The sequence below is a fragment of the Peromyscus eremicus genome, chromosome 2 (genome assembly GCF_949786415.1).
Source record: "Peromyscus eremicus chromosome 2, PerEre_H2_v1, whole genome shotgun sequence".
Taxonomy (NCBI): Eukaryota; Metazoa; Chordata; class Mammalia; order Rodentia; family Cricetidae; genus Peromyscus; species Peromyscus eremicus.
The window spans coordinates 130,587,008-130,610,708 of NC_081417.1; the positions used below are offsets into that span (position 1 = coordinate 130,587,008).

Sequence of the window (23,701 nt, forward strand, 5' to 3'; positions counted from 1 at the left end):
CCCAGACGTGCTACCCCCGTTCAATGTGCCAAATGGCCCCAGTCCACGTGCCCGCCCCCCCCCCCCACAGTCAGAGCTCCTTCTCCCAAGCCCTGCAATGTCCGTTTGTCCGTCCTCTGTGCTCTCTGCAGTGACAGCCCTGGCCAAGCCACCTCTAATCCCCTGTAGCAATAACGGTGTGCCACCCGCCACTGCCCATTGTGCGCCACTAGGGTTTTAAAGTCCATAGATTTTAATGAAATTTCTATTCCTGTCTCTGAGCTGCTGCTGTGCTTTGTCTGGGTCCCTTGGGGACAAAAGTCAGGTTGGGATGGGACCTCTGTTTGCCAAGCCCCTGTGGAGGCCTGAGTGGAGGAGAGGGGCCAAAGGCTTTGATGGGTAGAACAGGTGTCCTGCCACTCAGTCCTAGATACAAGTGACCTGGCAAGGGGTGGGGCTGGGACCAGACTAACACACAGCTTTGTGGGGACTGTGAGCTCATCTGAGAATGAAGCAGAAACCGGTAGGAGCTATGGCCGCTGGAGGTAACAACGGATGGGCAGGGTACTGCGGAGGCAGAAGCCTGTTTTGTGACCGGCCCTTCAGGTGGGAGCCTGGGATGCCGCGCTGGACACTGATGTGGAAGTCGGCTCTTCCCAGTAGCTGTATCGAAGCTGCCGTCTCCAGCGTTGAGTGGTGGCCTGACCTTGAGGGTGGGGGCGGCGTTCCGAAGGAGGTGTCGGCATGTAGCCATGGAGACAAGGAAAGGGTCTGAGGCCCGGAATGGACCTCAAGGGCTTCTGCCTGCACAGGATGGGTAGCTGTGAGGTGACCATGACCTGACCCTTCACACTATCCTCTGCCCGCCCTGTGTTTTGGTGTACCTGTGCTTGCCAGAAACACAGGAAGGTCCCAGAGAGACCTGTAGCTCCTGTTCCATGGCCGCCTTCTGTTCCTTTATCTCTGAGGACGGGTATATAGCTGAGGCACCACCTGGCTCTTCCAGAGTATGTACAGTATACCGGAAGGCAGGGGCAGGGTACCCTGGGGGATTGCCTGGGGTCCTTACCTGCCAGGGTGGGCTCTAGGGTGGCCTTGGAGGGCTGGCAAGACTGCATCTGCTCCATTTCCAGACAGTGCTGTGGAGAGATCCGGTTTAGGGACCCTGCCTAAAGGTGAGACCAAGAGCCCTAGCGTAGGGCTCAGGAGCAAGACCATGCAGCCTTGCCGCCTGACCATCATGAACGCATAGCCCGTGGAAAGCCAAGCTTGGCAAGATGGTAGCTGGGCACTCCAGAGAGGAGGCCAGAGACCTGGGGCTGTCAAGTGGGTTAATCTAAACCTGCTGACCATGGCCTCTGAAACATGAGAAATGGGTGTAGGACTCACACAACCCTGACATGCATGTAGGTACACAGACACACAGGTGTGATCCCTGCTAAGCAGAGAACCTGGGGGAAGGCTCAGGGCTGTGCTCACCTGCAGGTCAGAGACCTCTCTCTGCAACATGTGACACTCCTCCTCCAGGAGGCTCCTAGACAGGAGCATGAACAGCCAGACCCTGTGAGGCAGGACCTCCCCAGCTGAACCCGTCACATGGCCCCAACCTCCAGAACCACCAGGAGCCACATCAGCCCCTCCATTCTCAGGCCATATTGTCCTCTGAATACTGCCTGGGCATAGCCTTCCAGTGCCCACCATTTCTAGTCACCTCAGTATTTGCAGCCCAGCAGGTACTTTCCTCTTCTGTACTCTGGTACTGAGCTTGTGGCTCATCCTGCTTCCACTAGCCCCCACATCACAGCCCGCTTACCACCCTCCCTTGGCTCCTCTTGTGCCTAGGGCCCTGGCCCCTCCTGGTCTGTACTTGGCTGCTTGCTGGTACTGTGACAGTGCCCACCTCAGATAGACAGACAGACCCACCTCAGACAGACAGACAGACAGACAGACACACACACACACACACACGAGATACACACGATAGTCTACCTACCTGCACACTCCCTCTCAGGCAGTCCCAGCCCCTTAAGGTCCACCCCTGCCTTCTTATCCCCAATCTACACACACTCAAGTACTCCTAGGCCTCACCTCAGGTGTCTGGCAACCTGGTCAATGTCAGACACATTCAGTTGGTCCTTGATGACACTGAGGTCCCTGTGACAGCTGTTGACATGTGAAGTTAACATCACCCCCTCCATGTTGCTCATTCTAGTCCTTCAGGGAACAAATGCCACTTCTAGATAATTTTGTTTTTCTCACACAGGCAACATAATATAGTGCAAACAATAGTTCCAGAGCCCAGGCTTGCACATGGATTCCGCCCCCTTCACTGTGTGACCTCAGGGAAATTATCTTTCTGAGACTTTTTTTTGGTGTAAAAACTGGGGACAATGCTCAGCTTATAGGACTGTAGGGGGATTTGAATAAGAAATTGGTGCAGTCTACTTATGGACATGAGCCCATTCATTTTCTCATTCTGTCCCCAGCTGAAAATGTCATTTGTCCCCTCCTTTCAGCTCTTGATGTCCCTCTAGTCCAGGCCTCAATCTTGTTCACTAGGCATGAGAAGAACTACTCACTGGACATGGCCTCATGTCCTCTCTCTGCCTGCAAAAAGTCCTCGCCCCTTTATTTGCTTGGAAAACTGCTCCTCATACTCTAGGACCCAGACCTAAGCAGCCATCCTCCCAACAAGCTCTGTCTGTTCCAAGCTGGGCAGGTGTTCCCTCAGTACTTCAGCCCTATTACAGGTGGCTATAAAGTGTCCAGCCCCAGAATGAGAACTCCTCCACAGAACTGGGTCCGCTGCACCAACTGCCTGGGTCCTTCTGCCTGGCAGGGGCAAAGCCCCCCTCTTTACCATCATCACTTTACCTGGGCTCAGCAGCTCTCATCTGGGATAGTTCCTGTTGTGTTGAATCACACCTGGGCTCCTCTAGGGCAAAGCGAAGGACCTTGGGACTATACTGGGCCCACGCCTGGGTCTGGTCCCTGAAGACATATGCATGAAGGGACCTGAGGGCCTCCTCTCAGGAAACCACACTGGCTCTTAATCAGGGGCAGCCCGTTTGATGTCCGGGTAAGGTGGCCAGGCCTAAGACTCCCACCTGCCCTCACAGACAGCCTTAAAGCGGAGGCACTGGAGCAACTGTCGGAGTTCTTGGCGCATGATATCCCTCAGGAGGGGTGGTGGTGCCAGCAGGCAGGGAGGCTCAGAGACCAGGTGAGAAGATCGAAACTCTTGGAGCAGTGCCTTTAACGTCTCCACCTGCAAGGAGAGCTGGGGCACCTTGCCACTGGGGCAGAGAGGGTGTGTGTGTGTGTGTGTGTGTGTGTGTGTGTGTGTGTGTGTGTGTGTGTGTTGGGGGGGATTGTCAGGGATGGGGGGAGTCAAACGGGGGAGAGAAAGGGCAGACCGTGAAAACAAGGTGTTAGGGGGATCACCAAATAGAGCTAGGGACCTGGTGGAGGCAGGAAATCACGTGAGTTGTAGGGGAGGCCTGGAATGCGACCCACCCCCACCCACCGGACTCCCACCTCCTCTCGCAACTCCAGGCTCAGATCCACCGCTGCCTCCCCCAGAATCCTCTTCACTTCAGGCCGCTCCGGGAGTGGAACATGCTCCTCCACCAGCTCCCACAGTGCTGGGGAGTCCCAGGGCATGGCCTGCCTGCGTCGCGGCCCCCTTATCAGACCTATGAGACGGACTGACCGCAGGTCAGAGTGCTAGATTTCCCGGGAGACCGATGGTTGCTCCGGACCAGAGCCCCGCCCACCGAGCCCCGCCCATTGACTTCGAGGCCCCGCCTTGTTCTGCCCAAGTCCCCACACTGGAATTGTGCTCTTAGTGGCCTAATTTCGGCCGACCCTCCTGGGTCCGGGAACCTGACCACCTGTGGGGAAAACCAAGCGGTGGGAACCGGGCCTTAGCCCCTTCCCTCCCAAGAGGCGGTCACCTGGGAAACCACCGAGCCCCAGGATCGTCCTCGAGAGAGGCCCCGCCCTGCTCACGGTAGGTGAGCCACAAGCTAGTCAGCTAACATTTGGGTTTACCCCGGGACACCTTTCTACCTCGGAGGAAGTAGAACTGAGAAATTTGGTCCTGCTGGGTTCATTATTTCCTTACCTTCCTACTAGCCTGAAGGCAGGATCAAGATAAACTTTCTCCCACGTTTATTAAGTCCCAAGATGGCCCTGGTCAGGTCACCTCCCCCAACACAAACTGGCTTCGGCGAGCCAGATCCCATTCGCAAACAGACACAGAGCTGCTCCATTAACGTTTTTTACTAAAGCACCCACACAAGTTTCTGTGCAACATATAAACATTGAGCAGGCCCTGGGGCTTCTGCCTCCTCTCTAAGGCAGGGAGGCCAGAACCATTGACTGATCCAAGCCCCACCTGTCCCCCATGCAAAGGCCAACCCCATGATCCCAGGAAACGCAGCACCCCTTCTGGCCCCCTCCTGGGGGCACTCCTCAGTAGGTGGCTTACCAAAGCTTGCCCCCTACCATGTTGAAGGAAAAAGGTTCCCCTCCCCTGGAAGCATGAGGGATACCCAGATCTGAGAACTCCCCCTGGAAGAAATGCTGCCCCCTAGTCAAATCCTCCCACCTTTCCAGGCCCTAGGGGACTCAAGGGGGGTGGGAAACTGAGGCACAGAGGTGGAGTGACCTAGCCCAGGCCACTCCGCGAGGCAGTGCAGGGGCTGGCCCAACCCTAACAGTGAGGAGGTTTGGGCTGGGGGAAGTAGGGCAGGAAGAAGGATTGACCTCAGAGAGGGCCATTAAGAGGGGCTTGCCCAGAAGCCCCTCAAAGTGGGTTCTGAAACTTCTAGGTGCAGCTGGCTGTCTATTAAGACCTTCAGAAAACAGCTCACAGTCTCAGTCTTGGGGGATGCTCCCCCCAGCAGCTGTCAGACAGGCTGTAGGTCAGTCCTCTGGCAGGCAACCCTCCACATCAGAAGGGCATGGAGGGCCTTTGTCGGTCAGTGTCAGCCTTGATTGAACCAGGACATGGGCCGTCCGATGTCCACTGTGATGTTGGTGAAGAGTGGTTGCCGAGACACTTCCAAGACTCGGTACCGCACTGATCCAATGCCGTCCCACTTCATGCTCATCTTTGTGTTCTGAATCTTACTAAACCTAGAAAGGGAAATGAGTTCAGATCAGGGCTAACAGTCTGCTCCATCTTGAATCTCTGGGGTAAAGGCACAGGCCATTCTCCCCCTTTAGAGACAGAAGCCCATTGCCCTTACATCTTCTCTCAAAAGACCTCACTCCCTTTGGTCAGAAAGCATAACTACAATATTCTCACAGGTCTCCATTCAGACCTTGATCATATATATATAATTTTTATTATTACGGGGGCATGTGTGTAGAGGTCAAAGGACAATTATGTGAACTCGGGCCTTTCCTTCCCCCTTTACATGGTCCTGAGGATTGAACCCAGGACTCCGGGCTTACCTAGGAAGCACCTTTACTCACTGAGCTATCTTGCTGGCTTGACTGTAATATTTGAGGCATTCCCCATGTCCCTCCACTGTAATATATATCCCCTGTGAGACATGTCATCTTTACTCTCCTGACCCCTGCCATCTCTGTTTCTCTTCCATTAGTAACTCCTTCTACATCGGCTCCTCTCTACGCCAGACTGCGCTCTGGGTTCAGGGACACAGCCATGAACAGGACATGCAAGGTCCTTTTGCTCACAGCAAGTTTGCCTCACTAAGGGAGAAAGACACTAGGCCAAGGAAACAACAGAGCGCTAAGGGTACAAGGTGAGCAGTATCTTGGGAGAAGTACGTAACACTAAGCTGAAGGCAGAGGGAAGAGCATTTTATGCAGAGGTCAGAGCACACAACAAAGGGAAAACAGATTAAGACTAGCTTGTCGGTTAGAGCGTGTATGGGCAGGACTCTCTAAGTCATAATAAGCACTTCATATTCTGTAGCAAGAAGACACCACGGGATTCTTAACCCAGTTTCGGCAGAAATGTAGGATGGACTATGGAAGGGCAAGGAGGAGGCAGGAAAACCTCGCAGCTGTCAGGGCAAGATCACAGAGACCAGACTAAGGTAAAGGGGGAGAAGGAGATAAGCAGATGGGCTCAGATGCTTTGGGGGTGGTACTGACATGCTTTGCTGATGATTTGAACATGGAGGGTGGAGGAAAGAATCCTGGAGAACTCTTAAATTAAGGCAAAGCATATTAGAACCACCATCCAGAATTCCTTAGCCCAGAAATTTCATGCTGTCTAGACATAATCTACACCCAAGCAGGCATCACTAATTGATGACCAGCTAATTCTACAATGAGACCAAGGCTCCTGGCATTTATCTGCCTGTCATCCCTTCCTTGCTGACCATGGTTTCATCTAAACCACATGCTTTTCCATTGGCTCCCTGGACTCCTGGGGGTCTCATGCTTCTACCAAATTCCAGCCCTGTCAGCCCACAATCTGTCTCTCCATTCCTACAGTCTGAGTTTAGAGCAGAAAAGTCAGGGGACACAGAAGTCCCAATGGTCCTTCTTCTGCCATGTCCCCTTCAGTTTTATAAATTCCTTTCATGAATTCAGGCCTGGTTAATTCTCCCTAGGTCTACCCAGCAGCTAGGCCATTCCTTCACCTTCCTTGAGCTCAGAAAGTAAGTCTTCTAAACAAATTAAACGGTGTCTATCCCTGTTCAGGGACTTACCAGGATTCTCAGGGCCCTCTGGGAAAAAAGTTAAAACTCTCCTCGTACTCAACTACACAGCACTGATGTCCCTACTGTGGCTCCCAGCCTTCGCTGTCTAAGAACCAAATAGCTTTAAGGTTTCCGTATATGCATATATGCTCATTCTGGCTCTTACGAAGACAAGTCCCTACATCCTCTGGCCTATTCCATCAGCCAGGCAATACAGCACTGGTGAATATATGCCCAAGGGAATGTGAGGCAAATTCCAGTGAATAAGTAATTTTTCAAGACCCAATTTATGTTCCCACTACCTCACTCCTTTCTCTGCCAGGAAAGCGGCTGGCTTCTATGACCTATGGCATAACTATTTTCCTTGCCTAGTGTGAGCCTCATAAAGGAGAGCAGGACAGGGATTGGGTGTGACTCCAGAAGGCTTGGCACCACTCAAAGACCTAGGAAGCTCAAGGAGTCTTTGCTTGTATTTCACATGCCTATCAGACCTTTCCCAGCCAGCCACAAACATCCAATGTGGTATCTCAACCCTAAAAGGAGTTGGCTGCTCTGAGTGGTTGACACTGTCTAACTCTCCCTCCGCGTACTTCCTCTGCTCGACGCACCTTTGTTGAGTTCCTAGGATCCATGGCCAGAACCCACTACCTGTCATCTTATCTGCTTTGACAAGGCCAGTATAAGTAGGGGTCATCCAAGGTACATAAGTGGGGTACTTGAGGGCACTAATGGAAATGCAGTCTATGCAATGACAACCCAAGCTGGAATTTAAATTCTAGTCACCTCTAGGAACCAACCCAGGGGTGCTGGGAGTCACCTTTAGAGGTTAAGGGTCAGGAGCATTAGGGTCATTTCTAGGGATCAGCTGCCTCTAAAAGGCATTTCTCATGAGCCAAGGATGCTCAGAGGCCTCCTCTATGGGGTCAGAGATGAAAGGCATTTGGGATAGTGGGAAGTTACCTCTAGGGAGCAAGGGATCAGGGGCACCTGGGGTCAGGGGTGCTGGGGTCACCTCTGAGGGTTGGGCTCGTTATGTTTGTCCCGGTCGTGCTTGATCATGCGGTAGCGGCCTATCCGGACATCTGGGCGCGAGATCTTCATCCCAGTCAGAGAGATCCTAGGACGGGCGACAGGCAGACTGAACAGGCACCAGGGCAGGTGAGGAGCCCCACCCAGTCTGTGACTCCTCGTTCCCTGACCCAGCCTGCTCTCGGCCCCACCTCTACTTACCGGTTGAAGATGTCGTCATCTTCACCGCCCCAGCCCCAGTACTCGTTGGGAAAGCCGTTGATCCTCAGAAACTGGGCCTTACTCAGGCCTGACACACCTCCGAAGTAGCTCGCGTAGGGCAGCCTATGACACAGGAGAGCAGGTGTTAGGGTCACGAGGAGACTCAAGATGCATGATCACAGATGGTGCGTGGGGAGAATGTGTACCTAAGACCCAGGGAAGAGCGACATTTCACAGAAGGATCCGAGCCAAGGGCCAGAGGCTAGGAAGACACTGAAGCTGGAACTATGGGTCTGGGTGAAGTAGGGGTGGGTAAGTCCGACTCTTCACTAAGTAAGTCTCACCGGAAGCCAAACTTGTCCATGGCGATGGCAAAGTGGCGGGGCTGGTCACCACAACGATACAGATTGCGGTCATCCATAGGGACCAGGTCCACATCACTGAAGATGAAGCAGTCATAGGTAGCGTCCTCCTTGAGCGCCTCTAGGAAGCCTACGTTGAGCAGCTTGGCCCGGTTGAAGGTCTCCTCACCATGCTGGTGGGTGGGTGGATGGGCACAGATCAGCTCTGGGACCGTAACCAGCAAGTACCTGCCATCTGCGTTTCCAGCATTGTCCCCGACTCCCACAACTCCCCAGAGTCTCAGGTTGATTTCCCATTCAGAGACCCTTTACAGTTTGGCTCCAGTCTCCAATTTGGTATTGTCAGATTCTATGGCCCAACCATATTATATTCCTTAGGCACCACAGAACATGGTGGACTTTTTGTTACCGGGCACTGGAGGTGGTTAGCAGTGCCCCTATCTAGAATGCAATGCTCTAGTAGTCAAACTCATGCCTGCAAAGGCCGACTTCTGAGCAAACCTCCAGGCCCCGTTTATATTGGGGTCTACTGAACCACTACAGAGTGTTTGCCTCGTCCATTCAAACATGCCCCGTGACTTTCTTTGTGCCACATGAGCCTCCTATGTGCCGGAGGAGAGTCTGCAGATGAGTAGCCCCGGTCTACCTCCCTACTGAGCCTACAGTCACGACATGACACAAATAATGAATGCCCTAAGTGACCAGCACTGGAGTAGCTCCTCTGGCCCATTTCAACCCACTTCCAATTCCCTGGGCAGCCTGAAACAACACAGGACTGTGCTGGATGATCCTGTGTTCCTCTCCCACCTCAAAAGAGACAAGCAACAGGCTATATATAGGCAGTCACAATTCTGTGAGCTGGGGATCCAAAGAAACAGGACTGCCGGGCTTTTGGCCATACAGGCCCAGGCGACTCTGGACAGAGAGGGGTGGATCTGACAAGAACCCCCCCCCCCCCTCCGGGCATCTGCTACAACCCATACCGAAGACAGAAGCCTCTGGAGCTGGAGTCTGTGAGTGGGTGCCTCACCAGGAAAGGAGAAACAGTGGCCTCTCCCGGCCCTGGCCAAACCTGATAGGCAGGAGCTGCTCCTGGAACACTGACCTGACCAGGACACCCGCTCACTGCCTTCCTCTCCTTCCCCACACCTTCTCCTCTACCAGCCCTTAGAGGGATTGGCTGTTTTCTCCCAACCCCTCAGTGTTCTTCCAGTCTCTCTCTCTCCAGCCAGGAGCCCTTGGTCTTTCCCACACGGCCCATAAACACGCTCAGTTTTCTCTCTAGAGAAAAAAAAACAAAACCAACTTCCCTCCCGCCATCCCCCTACCTTTTGCTTTCCCGTCTCAGCCGAGATTTTCTTTCTTTTAAGAGTTGTCTCCAATTAGTTATTTTGTCAAATCTGATTCCTTCTTCAACCCACTGCAATCTGCTCCCGCCCCCACCATGCCCCTGAAATGGCTCTCACTGGGCCCACCTTGTTGCTAAATCCACTGGACGCACTCGGTCCACATCCCTGACACTCCCCCGCAGCACTCACACAGCTGCTACACTTCCTTCCTGCTACTGGCTGCTGGGCTTCCAGGAGATCCCTCTCCAGGCTCTCCTGACACTCTCCGGTCCATCTTCTGGGCCTCTGCCGCTGCTTTCCTTTCCCCATCTAACCCTTCAATGATGCCCTGCCCATCCCCAACTCTCCATGCTCTGTAGGTTTGAAGAACCTTCTAGCTGGTGAGATGGCTCAGCAGTACAGTAATTCCTGAATAAGCCTGACGACCTGGGTTTGATCCCCAGCACTTCACAAGTTATCCTCCAACCTTCCCAAGTGTTCTACGGTTGGTTATTCACACACACACACACACACACTAAATAAAACTAACCCATCTCTACATTATGGGCTGGTGGGGTAGCTCAGTTGGTAAACCATCTGCTGCACAAACCTGACATCTGAATTTGATCCACGGAACCTCAAACCCAAAACCCATGTAAAGGGGGGAAGGGAAGAACTAACCCACAACGTTGTCCTCTGATCTCCACATGGGTGCCATGGCTTGAGTGTGTATATACACTCAATAAACACAATAAAGAAAAAAATGAGCTGGGCAGTCTGGGCTCCCATGCCAGGACTCGGGAGCCTGGTCTACAGAGCGAGTTCCAGGACAAGCAAAAAACAAAACAAACAAAAATGTCTACATACTAGTGTTTCCATATCCCCGTCTTCATCACAGACCTTCCTCCTAGGTCTAGACTTACAGTCTGTCTGCAGAATGCCCCTCCTCTACTTCCCCAGGCTCTCAACACTCCAGGCAAGGCAGCATCCCCAGACACTCTCCTCCAGATGTGGCCTGGCTCCTATGTTCTCCCATCCCACTCACAGGTGTAGCTATGAACAGAGCAGACACCAAGACTAAAACCCTTGCTTTGTTTGGACATCTCTTTTCTCTCCACTTTTACCGTCTCCCTTTACCCCATAAACTGCCCCGCCCATAAGCACATTCACCAAGGACTCTTTTTTGGCTATGGTAATCTCTTCCTAATTGGTCACACTGCCTCTGGGCATCCCTCCCTCCTTTCTCCACACACAATCATGGCCACATCCACAGGTTACTCCCACTTCAAACAATGGTGCCCCACCAGTTCAGGCTAGACTTCACTGCCAAACATACCTCTCAAGCTCTTCTCGATGTGGCCTCCCCAACTAACTATTCCTCCAGCTAACCGTTGCTACCCAGCCTGTATGCTGAACTCCACCCCTCAGCTCAGTTCCTAAGGGCAAGAGATCAGTTCTCTTGCTAAGCCCTGGTCTTCCAGGCCCCCCCCCCCCCAGAAGGGTCACCTCCCCCTGCTACTGACTGTTCTCTGACAACTGTAGGGCTGAACCAGGCCTCTGGGTTCCCACCGCACTTACTCCAATTCCAACCATAGACTTTCCTCCTTATCAGGGCCTCTCTGAGACCAACGCCACTTCTAGCCAGAGCTAAGACGCTGTACTTAATGTTTCAGACTTCATGTATTTTTCAGGGTCTAACTCTCCTTCTCTTCAAGGCCCTTGACATTGCTTCCTAGTTGGTGCACACTAGGCCTCTACCACCTTTGTTCTGACATCTCTTTTCTCTCTACTGTTTTACAGTGACATCCCAAAACACTGTACACACAAGAGCACATGCCAACATTTATATGCTCATATTCCCTTCCACACACGTAACCTTCCTGTGTTCACTGACAGACGTGTACCCGCCCCCCCCCCATATCCACGTAGACTCACACAACCATGAACAGGCAAGGACCCACAGATTTCTCCAGCCTTATGTGTGCACCAACAGGCACACGGGCCCCCCATATCCCTGAGCAGGCACACATCCGCAGGTACATGTGCATTCCTTGATGGCTAGTGCTCAGCCAGGGACCACAGACCACGCACCTGGTTGATGACATAGATCCCGTAGCGCAGCCGCTGCCGCCTCAACATGGGGTGCAGATAGTGGAGCCAATAGCGTAGGTGGTGCTCCCGGTGTCTAAAGGGGATGATGACTGCCACCGTTTGGGCTGGGGTGCAGTCGGGTGGTGTATAGCGGCCTCCCAGGAGCACGCCTGGGTTCTCCCTCTGCACCCGCTCCAGAGGCATGGGTGAGGTGAACTCGATGACCACTCGGCCCACTGCAGGCAGGACAGTGTCAAGAGTCAGGGCCTTTGCCAGAATCCAGGGACACTAGCCACCTGGGAGTGGGCAACAGAGTCCCAGGAACAGCCCTCTTTCAATAGCTCTGGAGCCTCGGTGCCCCCATGGTCCAGCACTCCAGTCCCTAGTCACACTGGTAGGATCCTCTTCCCACCCCGACAACAGGTAGGCCCTACTCTACAGGCTCACCAAGACCAGGTGGCACGTCAGGACAGGGTGGGATGGCTGGAGCTGTGGGGCCAGGCCGGGCACTGGGCACTTCAGGAAGCCCAGAGCTAGCGGCAGTGGCATTGGGCCGAGAGCAGTTGGTGCTGCTGCTGGCTGCAGGGTAGAGGGCATGGGCTGGGCTTCGGGTACTGAAGCGGCTGAAAAAGGCCAGGTGCTGGGCGTAGACGTCAAAGTAGAGGATGACAGCCACAAGGAAGTGCAGCAGGCAGAGGAGGAGCACAGCCTTGCAGACCCGCTCCAGCGTCCCCCCCAGCAGTCTGCTCATCCCGCAGGTGGCCAATGGCCTGCCCAGTGGGCCCAAGCATCTGGCTGCCAGCCTGAACAGGGGGAGAGAAACAGATCCCACAGGTCAGGGCAGGACAGGTAATGCCACCCACCGGCTTCCTACTCGGCTGCTCATTCACAGACCCCTATTCTCACTTACCTTTCACATACCTTGAAGCTCATGAATTTGTTTGTACACAACGGTCCCTGGCGACTCAGTGTCTGCTATCCTAGACACACCCCAGCACTAAGCCACCCATACAGACACACAAACCCTCACTGTACAACTCCATACACGCATACTCACATCAGTGTGGACAGGTGAACTTGATTACACAGGATTGCATCTCAGCACCGAACCACTTTTATCTACAGGCTCCATCTGTGCCCCAGAGACCAGATACCTCACAGGATAGAATTCTCAACCCAGGACACATAGTTTAGGGAATGATCGGTTACTGAGTGCCTATCACATAGGAATACTTCACACAATGATTTCATTTAGTCCTTGCAAGGGGTCCTGATGGGAAGTCATTCAGACCTAGGCAGGTTTGGGCATTCAGGTCCCAACAGTAAGAAGGCCTGACCAAATGGGACCAGGCTGAGAAGGGGCATTCAGCATTCAGGGGTCCCAAAATGGGGAGGAAGTTTCAAAGGATCCTTCCAATTGGAACAAGGGGTGAAGTATAGTGCAGGGCTAGTGAGAGACAGCCCTCACCTAAGATCTTAGGCTGGCTCTGGAGCCTCATCAGCAAAGTTAGTTCTCGTTTCTGAAATGGAGTATGCTTGGGCCCTGGAGGAGTAAAGTTCTTAGGATGGCAGAGGTGGACGGGGGTGGGGGTGGAGGTGGTGGTGGTGGTGGTGGTCGTGCCTGTCTGTCTTGCTTGGGTCAGAGCACCGCTGTAGTTCCAAAAGGTCAACAAACACTTCTGCTCCTGAGAGCAGAATATCTCAAACATACACAGAATCACAGACAGCTTTAGTACCAGCAGTAGGCACCCACACTCAAGGGACACACAGAGACCTACATATAGAGCCAGACACACTTGGGGTGACAGTAACATACAAGCCACATACATCAACAAACCGCGGCTCCCGGACTTATACAAGCTTAGCCATACACCCAGACCCACGTGCAAGTATTCCCACCTCTCCCTCCAGGGCAGGGGCTCTGGATCAGGCTAGCCACCAGTCTGAGGGGTGCGTCTGGGCGGGGCTGGGAGGCTGAACACGTGGCACCCCGGGACGGGGGAGGCAGCAGAGGACAGGTGGGTGTGGAGCCCCGGGGAGGGGTGCATGCAGTGGGGGATGTGGCTGTGGGGCCGGGGGCCCGAGCGCCTCCGCCAGACACAAGGCCGGGGCGATCGAGGACAATGAGGGAGGCCGGCTGGGGGCGGACGCAGGAGCCCGGGAGGCTAGCGGGATGGGGGTAGGGTGGGGTGCAGCCAGGCCAGGGGCAGCGCCGGCGCCTCGCTCACCAGGTCCTGGGCTGGGATCTGGGGCGGCGCGCGGGCGGCCCCTTAGCGGGGCTGGGTCTGGAATGTCGGGGCCCCGGGCTGGGGGCTGCGCGCGCCCTCCTCCTCTCACCCAGCGCTCGGGGCTCAGCAGGGGGCGCCGCTCCAGCTCGGGTAGGGATACTGGCTCCGGCAGCTGCAGACGGCTCCGTCCCCCATGGCCCGGCCCCACCGCCCGGTCAGCGGTCCCCGCGGCCCCTGGGCCACCTCCCGCCGCCGCCGCTGCCGCCGCCGCCGCCGCGGGCCATGGAGCCGAGCCGCCCCGGGAGGCAGGGCGGGGCCGGGCAGACCCGCGGACCGGCGGACCGACGGACCACTGCGCTGCCGCCTCCCTCCCGCGCTACGGCTCCTCGGAGGGGCAGGCCAGGCCCGCGCGCCCGCGCGCGCGCCCCCGCGGCCCCCGCCTCCAGCGCTCCCGCACGCGCCGCGCGCCGCTCCACCGCCCGCCCCTGCTGTTGGCCCTGCGCGGCCCAACCAGCGGGGAGACGTTGATGCGGATGCCCGAGACCCAGGAGAGGCGCGGGAATCAGTCAGGTTCCTCCACCAGCTTGCCTTAGGGATGGAAAGAGGTCAGGAGCCGGCTGGCTAGGTCCCTCAGCTCGCTGGGACGGGGTCTCGATAGTGCGCAGCCTGCTGGCTAGGTCCCTCAGCTCGCTGGGACGGGGTCTCGATAGTGCGCAGCCTGCTGGCTAGGTCCCTCAGCTCGCTGGGACGGGGTCTCGATAGTGGGCGACTCAGACACGGGGTTAGGGCCTTGCCAACTCTTTTGTGGGCGCAGGATTCAAGGTCAGCCAACCAGGGCTGCCTGCTGGGTAAGACCCTTAAAGGTGTTGACTAAAAATGACTTCTGGGGTAGGAGCAGGTTGGGTAAGATTAGGAAACAGTCTAGAATTGGATAGGTATGGGCGGAGTTGAACAGGGCCCCAGGAATTGAGACCAGACAAGAGGTTTCTGGAAGAGTTTAGGTGTTCATACAGGACTATAAAGAGAAGCAAAAAATTGGGCTCCAGGAAGACAAGCTGTAGGGAGTCTCAGGAGTTCGAAGCCTGAAAGGTGAACTAATTAGCTAGTTAGTTTGGGTCCAGTGCATAAGGGTCCAAGGGCATAGGGCTAGGAAGATCCTAGAGCTCAGACTTTTCAAGGAAGAGGCTCCCTGCTATAGTCAGCCTAACACCCTGCCCTCACCACCCAGGGGCTAGCACTGTCCAGAGCAGAGATGGTGTGTACAGAGATAGAAAGCAAGAGGTTGATGTGAGCGCACAGGCCCTACCCTTCCTCTGTGAAAGGTGTCGCAAAGGGCCAACAGAAGCCTCAATGACCGGGACAAATAACAAGTTTATTTCACAAACACTAGGAAGATGGGCTGGATGGGGGGTAGAGGACACAGGTGCACAGCTGTACACAGTCACCATCAGCAGCCCACCCCCCAAAACACTGGGGTTCAGTCTGGACTGCAGTGCCTTCAAAGTCAACAGGCAGCAAGAGGTGAGTGCAGGAGGGCCCTGAACACAAGCCCAGGAAAGGCTAAGGGACACAGCTCCAGCCGTCCCAGGAAAACCAGCAATAAATAACAGTGAGGCACGGCCCCACTCGTACAGATCATCTAGTCACCCATCTTCACTCTGGAGGTCTGCAAAAGAAGAACAGGACAGATCAGGCAGCGGCAGTGATAAGATCAGAACCAGCAAGACAGTGGGTGGATAGACAGACCACAGATGGATGACCATACAAGGACAGACACACTATGACAGACAGGCATGGACAGTGCCAGTGTCCCCAAGAGTCAACCCAGTCATGTTTAGACCTTCAGGCTGGTCTTTTAGTCACAAACCCACACACTGACAAAATAGAGTTCAGACATGCCAGTCTACTGACAGGCATGTCACGTACATAGACCCAAGTGCCTATCAAGTCGAGACTGTCACAGATAACCCACCCCAGGCTTTATCACAAAGAAGACATTTCCAGAGGCGGCAGCAGGGAGGGAAAGGATGGAAATAGAGGGGCTAAAGGAGAGATAAACACAAAGCGACACAGGGGGAACCAGGAGATGGAAGGGTTCCACAGTTACAGGTGGAGGAGGAAGGGGCTTCTATTGCTCTCGAAGCAGAGTAGGGCTGGGGACAAGGACAAAGAGACCACAGTTCCCAGGGGGAATTCAGCACCTGAAGGATTGCGACGATGACCCCAAAAAGGCCAATGGCACTGCCAAAGATCTCCACGATGAGAATCTTTACGAAGAGGCTGGGGTTCTGTGCATCAGCTAGGGCGGCCCCACTGCCCACGATGCCCACGCAGACTCCACAGAACAGGTTGGAAAGCCCGACTGTGAGGCCAGCCCCAAACATGGAGTAGCCTGGAGGATAAAAGGCAGCTGGAGTGAGGCCAAGACAAGCACAGGAGATGCCGCCCCACGGGCTGATGGGCCATCCCACCCTAACTCCGTAAAGCAGCTGAGAATCTAAGAGTCTGAGGCTGGGAAGTCGGAGCTCGAAGCGAGTGTGTAGATGAGGGTGTGGGGATGTCTCACTACGCAGTTATGTAGTGCTGGCTGGCTTCTTAACTCTGCCTGCCACTGCCTCCCAGTCATGGGATAAAAGACCCATACCACCATGCCTGGCAAGACCAAGCTTTTTGCTACCCACTCACCTGCATGGTAGTTTCGATGGCCAATGGCCTTGGGGTCAGTAGCACTGAAAGGCTGAGGAGGACAGGCCATCAGAAACCATCCCCTAATGCACCTACCTTCCCTCTCCTCCAATCTTTAGGCAAAGCATAAACCATTGGGATGGATGCCTTCCCCTCTGTTTTTCTCTTACCTCAGCCATGTTGCTAATGACAATTGCCATGATGATGCCATAGATGGCCACAGCTTCACAGAAGATAATGCTGGCAATAGTAATGGTAAAGGTGGGGGGTGGGGTGGAGAAAAGAGGTGAGAAGGAAATCAGCCATTTCTTCAGAAAATCCCCAGCCAACTTTCCTTGACTCACGATGACAGACTGGTCAGGAGCCAGTATGTCATCAGACCCCCATCACAGCTGGTTTTGACAACCCAAAGCCCTCAGACTTACCTAACCAAGTTCTTGGTCTTGATTCTGGGGGCCTTCACCCCACCCCCAATGATGGAAGAACCGGTAATATAGATGCCCCTGGAGGAAGGGTAAGAAACGGATGAAAGGAGCCCAAGTAGTCACTGTCCCCAGGATGATTAAGAACCCAGTGACACCACGGGCCACGACTCAGGGCCTCCCACTCACTAGTCCCACCAGCCCAACACTCACCAGGCTGCTCCAACCACAGACAGGGAGATCGCTAGGCCAATGCCCAGATTCGACCACATGAAGGGAGAAGTTTCGGTCAGGAACCTAGTGTGGGAATAAGGAAGAAAGCGATTCGGCTGTGGTCAGGAAAGGGCAGGGCTGGGGAGAGCACACCAACTCAGCTCCCACCCAGCTCCAGCCCACCAGTCGTGGATGCTGCATCGATAGACTTCCTATTTCCCAAAGGTCTGTGTTTCTGAAGAGCTGGGCTAGGGCTCAAACTCCAGAAAGAGAGGGGCTCCTAGGAGAATCCCTTACCATGCCACATCAAAGCGGAAACCCAGGTCAAAAATGGTGTAGCAGATTCCTGCAGCAATGAGAAAAGGAGGTAAGGGGCTGCACTTCTGAGACACATTCCCCAACCTCGAGAAACACTGCCCAACTGCCCGACACATCTAAGAAGAACCCCGGAGCGAAACAGCACCTCCGCCCAGGCCTCCATTTTTTTTCTTTGCCACTCCCTAGGTAACCCGTCTTCCTCAATGACACCAAGCCCCTCCACGGGCGGGCGTGTGTGTGTGTGTGTGGGGGGGGTCGGGGAGGGGAACACGCGCTGCGTCCAGGCCGCGCCAGATCCCGCCGGCCCAGATGCTGTTTACCCAACAAGCTGTGAAGGGGGAGGGCAAGGAGAGAAAAGAGGAAGCAGGGCGCCCAAGTTTGCGGCTCGAGGACAAGAGGGGGCCGGCAGTCACGACCCTGGAAGGGCCAGTGTGGCTCTCACAGCCCGGGGTCGGCCTCCTATGTTGCGGTAGGGCACGGCGCTGGGCCGGCTCTGGCTGCCACCTGCCCCCGCCGCCCCAGCCGGCCAGCTCAGCCAGCCCGAGCCCCGCTCACCCACGACGATCATGCAGGCCCAGAAGGCCACAAAGATCCCGGTGTAGAGCAGCGCCAGCCCCGTCATGGCAGCAGCGACGGCAGGGGTCGGATCGGTGGGACCTGAGATAACACCGAGACCACCGTCCGCCCCGCAGTCTGTTGGCCCGCCCCGCAGTTCCACCTGACCGACGCATGTGACGCGCCAGCTCACGTGACCCCCGCGCACAGTGGCTGGTTGGCTGCGGTCGGGCCGCGGCCGACGTCGTGCCGCTGAGCACTGTGGTAGTTGTAGTCTCGCCCGGCGCTCTCCTCGCCAGGTAACAGGCTCTCCACCTGAGCTGCCTGTTCCCTAACCTGCCCACTGGACTTGCCGTTTATCTCCAACCACTGCAGATCCTTCCGGTCTTTTCTAGTCCTACTTAGTTCTAGGAAGGTGTTGGACTGTTCCCTCTGCTTGGAGGAGGATTTCATGGCCTTCACACTGGCGAGCTAACACCGGATGGTCATCAGAGGTCATTCTAGGGTGCCTTTCCCAATCCAGAGGCAGGGTGGAGTGCCAGCTGTGAGCCCCCATGATGTCCAGGTGGTGCTTTCAGGGCCATGCCATTCTCCTGCTTAAATGCCCCTTCGTTCCGGTTTCACTCAGAAATACCGTATGCAAAGCTGCTGCGCTCCCAGACCTCTCACACATTCTGCGGCCAGATTACCTTCCTAGCTTTTCCTGGTCAGTCATACCCCTCCCTCGTTTCTGTAGCATTTGTTCACCCTGTTTCTAGTTTCTCATGTGCCCCACTCTCTAGCTTCCAGTCTTTGCTCACCTTCAGAGGCCTTCCTTACCCACTCTGTGTAATTTCCCAACTCTCTCCCTCTAACAACTGTTCCTCTTTTGCAGCTTTGTGTTTTCCCATAATCTTATCACCACTTGATAGACTACGTTTTGCGTCTGTCTGTCTATCCTCCCCAGGAGGTGGAAGCACCATGGTTTCTGTTGTACTCACTGTGTGTCTAGTGCCTGGCATACAGATGGGTCCTCCGGACATGGTAGAATACATGACTGGTGCTCACTTTAACCCGGTTCCCATGGCGGTTTACAGCTCCGCCTCTACCATTAGCCAGGACACCACATGATCTGGACAGTGCCAATATAAGATTCTTGGGTAATGTGGACAACGATAGGTAAGTTCTGCTGGGATTCAATAAACACACCCCAGTGCTGGGAATTAAATCCTAGGGCCTGGAGTTCAATAAACACACACACACACACACATACACACACACACAATCATTGCTGAGAATTAAACCCCAGGGCCTACACGTTATGGTAAGCATTCTACCAAGCTACCCCTCCAGCCCAGCAACTCTACTTTGGTTGAAGCACCCACCATGTTGACTGGTCTGTGTTTAGGTCCAAGTGTTCTTTTCACTCCCTTTATTCTGACAGTATTTTTTTTCTCTACAAGATCCAGTTTAGGACTCCCCTGTCTGGGATGCCTCTTGAGTCCCCTTCAGGAGCCTGCTATGAGATCCAGCTGCCCTTGGGGCTCCCTTCTTCACATACAATTCTATTCCATGGGGTCACTATTTCTTCCCAACCACACTTTGAGGACAGGAATCTGGTTAAATATAACTCCCATATCCATCCATCCATCGGAACTGTATAGAACGGAGGTTTGATGAGTAAAGAAAAACGAGTAAAAGTATTCAGTTTATTTCAGTTTCTTTGGTTCCCCCAGAGAAAGTCTGCGTCAGCACAGCCCAGCACTGTCCCACAGAGCTTTGTACTATGACAGAACTGTCCCACATGTAGCCATGTGAGCGCTTTATGTGATCAGTGTAACTGAGAAACTGAGTTTTTCATCCACTTTAAAATGGCAAAAGCCATGTGTCTAATGAATACTGTGGTTCTCAATTAGAAGCAGTTATATCTGCCAACATCTGGAGATAATCTGGGTTGTCATAGCTTGGGGGTGGGGGTGCTTCTGCTCAAGCTAAACATCCCACCATATACAGAATAGCCTCTGCAGTACAGAACTACTCTGCCCAGAATGTCAACAGTGCTGAGGTGGAAGAACCCTGGTCTGGATCATCTAACTCTTGCCCTTGAACAAGGGCACACCAGGAACTGGGGTCAGCCCCAGGCCCAGGCTGCTGACAGATGGGCCCAGGAAAGCCCTGGAACTTTTCCCCCTCCACCAGTCAAACAGGCGTTTATTGCACTGATGTGTGCTGAGGCAGAGCCAGGGCAGGCTAGACAGCACCTCAGGGAGGAGCTACCTGCATTCCCTCTGTCCGGGCTCCTTCAAGTATCAGTGTGAGAGGACGAGACGCTGGTTCAGGGGGCATGCAGCCGCAGATGTGTCTCTGTGTGACTGGCCACAGATGGTGTCAGCTGCTCCCCTCATCCTCATAGGCAATGGCAATACCCCGTCTTCCACTGACAGCTTCTTTCACTGGTGTCTGGCCCAAGCGGGGCTCCAACCCCTGCCAGCTCCGGGATCTAAGGAACGAAGCTGTAGAAGGAATGAAAACAAGCTGTGTGGGCTGGACCTGGACAAGAAGATAGCAGGGGCGGATATTAGCACGCTTACCTGCAGGGCTGCTCTCTGCCAGCTCCAGCTGGGGCCTTGGAGTTAGGGCAGAACACCCAGTGCCATTTGATGCCTTCCAAGAAGGTGGCGGTCGGAGTTCCCCAGAAATGAGCGACACATCTGGGGTGCTCCACAACTCGGACTCAGGTGGTGGGAGGGGCACATGGAAGGGAGAGCCTGAAATGGACAGGAAAGATAGCTATCCTGGCTCCTTGACTCCGAGCCCCAACTTTCAAGTTGAGATGTGGCCCCACCACTCACCGGGCAACAGCTCTGCATAATGTGTGAGGTGGGGAGCCAGGCCTGGAGGTGGCCAGGCAGGGTTACAGGCAGCCTCCAGTTCACATGGTGTCAATACAGGCCGCAAGAAGCCACCTGAAGGTTGGGGGGCTAGGGCTCCCAGAGGACAGGCCAAAAGCACAAAGATGTCCATCTCAGGGAAGTTGGCAAGCTTAGCAGGCGTGGGCCTCCCCAGGGCCAATACATAGCTGCGCTTTCCAGCGGCCTCAGTGAGTTCCCGCAAGTGTGCCAGTGCCTCGCGGTGCTGAGCTACACCCAATGTGCCCGCCAGCAGCCCTACGACACGGGCATCTCTGGCCCTCTCGACAAGATACAGTCTTCGTGCTCTTAGCCGCCCAGCCTGAGCACCCTGGTCTTGTGTCTGCCCTGTGTCTGGACAGCAGGAAATGAAGGGTCGTCCTGGTGTCCACCCCAAGAGCAGTCTGCTCAGATCCGGATCGAGGATGGGGTCAGAGCTGGCTTGAGAACCTCCCACATAGAAGGCACCATATTCTTCCAGACACCTTCCTGGGCTCAGGGGGAAGCGTCGTCCAAAACGCTCCAGGGGCTCAGGCTGTAAACTTGGGGACCCCACTGGCAGGGGAAGAGCTGGGCTGGAGATGAGCAGATCTTGGTACTTGGGGCGCAGGAGAGTGGCCAAAGCCTCTGAAAGAGGAGATGGCATCAGAGTTGAAGTCTGGCAAAGCAGGAGATGCCTCATCTCCAGGCAACTAATGTGACCCTAAGTACAAACTAAGCTAAGCAGGGTTAGTGTGCTTAATGGGGTAAACTAAGGCATGCAACCACAGACCTACCCCTCCTCCCATCGCAGGTATAATCTCTCACCTAGGGCATGGGCACAAGCTGGCTCACTCAGCAGTACCACCGGTGCTGTGGGATCTGGGTTCTGGGCTTCAAAGGCCTTTGCACAGAGCTCTAAGGCAACAGAACGCTGACCAAGAACGAAGGTGATAGGCAGCAGGCGGGCAGGGGGGCTCAAGCAGGCAGGACCAAAGTGGACAAGGGCTTGAGCGCCAGCCTGCTCAGCACCCAGTACATCCACACAGCAGCTGCAGGAGAGAGAGTGTTGGTGAGAGGCGTTCCCTACCCAGAAAGGGTTGTCATCAATGGGAAATGTGGCCAGTGGGGGAAATGGTAACATGTTAGGAATTCACTGTCACTGAGGGAAACTGGCATGAGGAGCATCTCATATTATGTAAACACAGTCACTGGAGGAGGCAGACACTGCCAGCAAGGAAACCCCACGGGGCCTGGATCCTCAGACCTGATCACTTACTCCCAGCACAAGTTCATACCTGCCATAGGCCGTGTCCCCTAAAATGAACATCTTAGATCCTGTGACTTCCTCCAGCCGTGCAGCCACTGCTCCGGCATCTCCCAGTAACTGGTCAGGGAACTGTAAGGCCACCTGTAAACACGACCATAACGTCAGCAACAACTAAACTCCTCCACCAAGAGCGTCTACAGAAGAAACACTCAACTTTCAAAGCTCCTACTTCCAGAGGGACACTCCGCCCCACGGAGTGGCGGTGGTCCGGTGGTCCGTTCGACGCGGGCGGACTCCGACCTCAACCCACCAGTCCTCACGTAGCATCCCAAATCCCAATCCCTCAATCCATGCCCAGAGGCGAACCAACCCTCCCTTTCTAAGTTGGCCCTCACCCGCTGACACCCTAAGTCGCAGACAAATTTCGTGACTCGCTCCAGCTCGTACACTCGGTCGAGGTCTTCTGGAGGGGTGAACAGTCCCGGGACGCCCGCCTCCCGCTGAAGGGCCTCCTCGGCGGGGCTGCTGAACGTAGACTCCATGGGGCACACCTTGGGTGGGGCGAAATGCAGCTGCGCCCTCAACAGTCCTCGAGGTCACAGCAGTTTTGTTTGTGGCTCGGGATCAACCTGGCCACGGGACCTAGGATCCACGTCCTATGCTTCCAAACTCCCGGTTCTCCATTGCACATGGACCTGCGGAGATTACTTCCGGGTTGAGGCGTGCCCACAGAGAACCAATCACCAACCTCATACTCAGGACCAATCGGAAGTGCCGCGAAGCCTTGTGGGTGTTGTGGTTCCACAGGCTACTTCCCGGGTACTCTCAGGTCAGCCTGCCGGTGCCCTATGGAACGTCCTTTCCGTTGGACATATCAAGTACCTCATGTGTAATAAAGTTTGTTTTTAACGTGTGTGTGTGTGTGTGTGTGTGTGTGTGTGTGTGTGTGTGTGTGTGTGTGTGTGTGTGTACATGTGCATACAGTGAGAGCAGGGGTCCTTGAAGATCCAACTCAGATTGGGCTGCAAGCTTCCTAGTTAACCAAGCCATCTCACAGACCCCATAATTTGAGACAGGGTCTTGCTGTGTAACAGAAGCTGGGTCTCTCTGTACTGCATAATTTCCAACTCGGTGCCCACTGCTTGGTTTTAAATATTTGTGGGTGGGCACTTACTGCCAGGCATTGTAGGAATCAATGTATCTATGCCCTTTGCCTTGTCTGCTGAAGGATTGTCCCAAGGGTCAAATTATAACTATACCTGTTATCTTCACAGGCTGTCAATCAAACGCTGAGCCCTTGCTAAATTCATCAGGCACTACATTCTTAGGAGCGAGGATCATCCCATGTTATAGATAAGGAAACAGATTTGAAGTAACTAATAAGACACAATAGGTCAGTGGCATAATCAGCATCAAAACCAGGTCTACTGACTTCAGAAACTGGGCTGTAGACCCCACATTAATTCT

At 54.6% G+C, this 23,701-nt stretch overlaps 4 protein-coding genes across 6 annotated transcripts; all 4 read right to left on the minus strand.

The window, feature by feature from the left end:
- Positions 1-539: 539 nt before the first annotated feature.
- Ccdc24 (coiled-coil domain containing 24) lies at positions 540-4,133 on the minus strand. Its single transcript, XM_059254840.1, has 8 exons — positions 3,511-4,133; positions 3,087-3,241; positions 2,854-2,970; positions 2,068-2,193; positions 1,459-1,513; positions 1,049-1,118; positions 864-942; positions 540-783 (listed from the first exon to the last, which is right to left on the minus strand). The coding sequence occupies exons 1-8, from the start codon at positions 3,640-3,642 to the stop codon at positions 582-584; spliced, it is 936 nt and encodes a 311-aa protein (XP_059110823.1). The 5' UTR covers positions 3,643-4,133; the 3' UTR covers positions 540-581.
- A 112-nt stretch (positions 4,134-4,245) lies between these two features.
- Positions 4,246-14,097, minus strand: B4galt2 (beta-1,4-galactosyltransferase 2). Of its 3 annotated transcripts, none has more exons than XM_059254837.1 (7): positions 14,014-14,097; positions 12,124-12,479; positions 11,677-11,912; positions 8,240-8,430; positions 7,896-8,018; positions 7,678-7,782; positions 4,246-5,121 (listed from the first exon to the last, which is right to left on the minus strand). In XM_059254837.1, the coding sequence occupies exons 2-7, from the start codon at positions 12,425-12,427 to the stop codon at positions 4,971-4,973; spliced, it is 1,110 nt and encodes a 369-aa protein (XP_059110820.1). In that variant the 5' UTR covers positions 12,428-12,479; positions 14,014-14,097; the 3' UTR covers positions 4,246-4,970. The 3 variants fall into 3 exon arrangements, with proteins under 3 accessions (XP_059110820.1, XP_059110819.1, XP_059110821.1); XM_059254836.1 differs by lacking the exon at positions 14,014-14,097 and adding an exon at positions 12,734-13,941; XM_059254838.1 differs by lacking the exon at positions 14,014-14,097 and adding an exon at positions 12,734-13,956 and having other exon boundaries at positions 5,011-5,121; positions 7,626-7,782.
- Positions 14,098-15,255: 1,158 nt separating this feature from the next.
- Atp6v0b (ATPase H+ transporting V0 subunit b) lies at positions 15,256-18,295 on the minus strand. Its single transcript, XM_059254841.1, has 8 exons — positions 18,098-18,295; positions 17,522-17,570; positions 17,225-17,308; positions 17,015-17,092; positions 16,760-16,829; positions 16,590-16,641; positions 16,106-16,296; positions 15,256-15,570 (listed from the first exon to the last, which is right to left on the minus strand). The coding sequence occupies exons 1-8, from the start codon at positions 18,162-18,164 to the stop codon at positions 15,544-15,546; spliced, it is 618 nt and encodes a 205-aa protein (XP_059110824.1). The 5' UTR covers positions 18,165-18,295; the 3' UTR covers positions 15,256-15,543.
- A 1,577-nt stretch (positions 18,296-19,872) lies between these two features.
- Positions 19,873-22,934, minus strand: Dph2 (diphthamide biosynthesis 2). The gene is made up of 6 exons (XM_059256062.1): positions 22,630-22,934; positions 22,263-22,375; positions 21,793-22,016; positions 20,929-21,612; positions 20,668-20,844; positions 19,873-20,589 (listed from the first exon to the last, which is right to left on the minus strand). Exons 1-6 carry the CDS (start codon positions 22,774-22,776, stop codon positions 20,465-20,467), a joined length of 1,470 nt encoding a protein of 489 aa, XP_059112045.1. The 5' UTR covers positions 22,777-22,934; the 3' UTR covers positions 19,873-20,464.
- Between the last annotated feature and the right edge of the window lie 767 nt (positions 22,935-23,701).

Bases quoted from the DNA above. Each gene is read 5' to 3' on its own strand.
- B4galt2 (XM_059254836.1), bottom strand. The intron at 11,913-12,123 runs GTGAGCCTGTAG...TCCTGCCTGCAG, and splicing joins TGACGTGCCACCTGGTCTTG to TGGGCCGAGTGGTCATCGAG. The intron at 7,783-7,895 runs GTAAGTAGAGGT...CGCCCGTCCTAG, and splicing joins GATGACGACATCTTCAACCG to GATCTCTCTGACTGGGATGA.
- Ccdc24 (XM_059254840.1), bottom strand. From the start codon at position 3,642: ATGCCCTGGGACTCCCCAGCACTGTGGGAGCTGGTGGAGGAGCATGTT. The intron at 2,971-3,086 runs GTGGGAGTCTTA...ATATGTCTTCAG, and splicing joins AAGGCTGTCTGTGAGGGCAG to GGACCAGACCCAGGCGTGGG. The intron at 2,194-2,853 runs GTAAAGTGATGA...TGTTCCCTGAAG, and splicing joins ATGAGAGCTGCTGAGCCCAG to GACTAGAATGAGCAACATGG.
- Dph2 (XM_059256062.1), bottom strand. From the start codon at position 22,776: ATGGAGTCTACGTTCAGCAGCCCCGCCGAGGAGGCCCTTCAGCGGGAG. The intron at 22,376-22,629 runs GTGAGGGCCAAC...TCGTGTTTACAG, and splicing joins GCGACTTAGGGTGTCAGCGG to GTGGCCTTACAGTTCCCTGA. The intron at 21,613-21,792 runs GTGAGAGATTAT...CTCCTCTTTCAG, and splicing joins AGCTTGTGCCCATGCCCTAG to AGGCTTTGGCCACTCTCCTG.
- Atp6v0b (XM_059254841.1), bottom strand. From the start codon at position 18,164: ATGACGGGGCTGGCGCTGCTCTACACCGGGATCTTTGTGGCCTTCTGG. The intron at 16,297-16,589 runs GTGAGTGGGTAG...TTTATCCTCCAG, and splicing joins CCATCGAAACTACCATGCAG to GCTACTCCATGTTTGGGGCT. The intron at 15,571-16,105 runs GTGCTGAATTCC...CTTCTTTTGCAG, and splicing joins TCATCGTCGCAATCCTTCAG to ACCTCCAGAGTGAAGATGGG.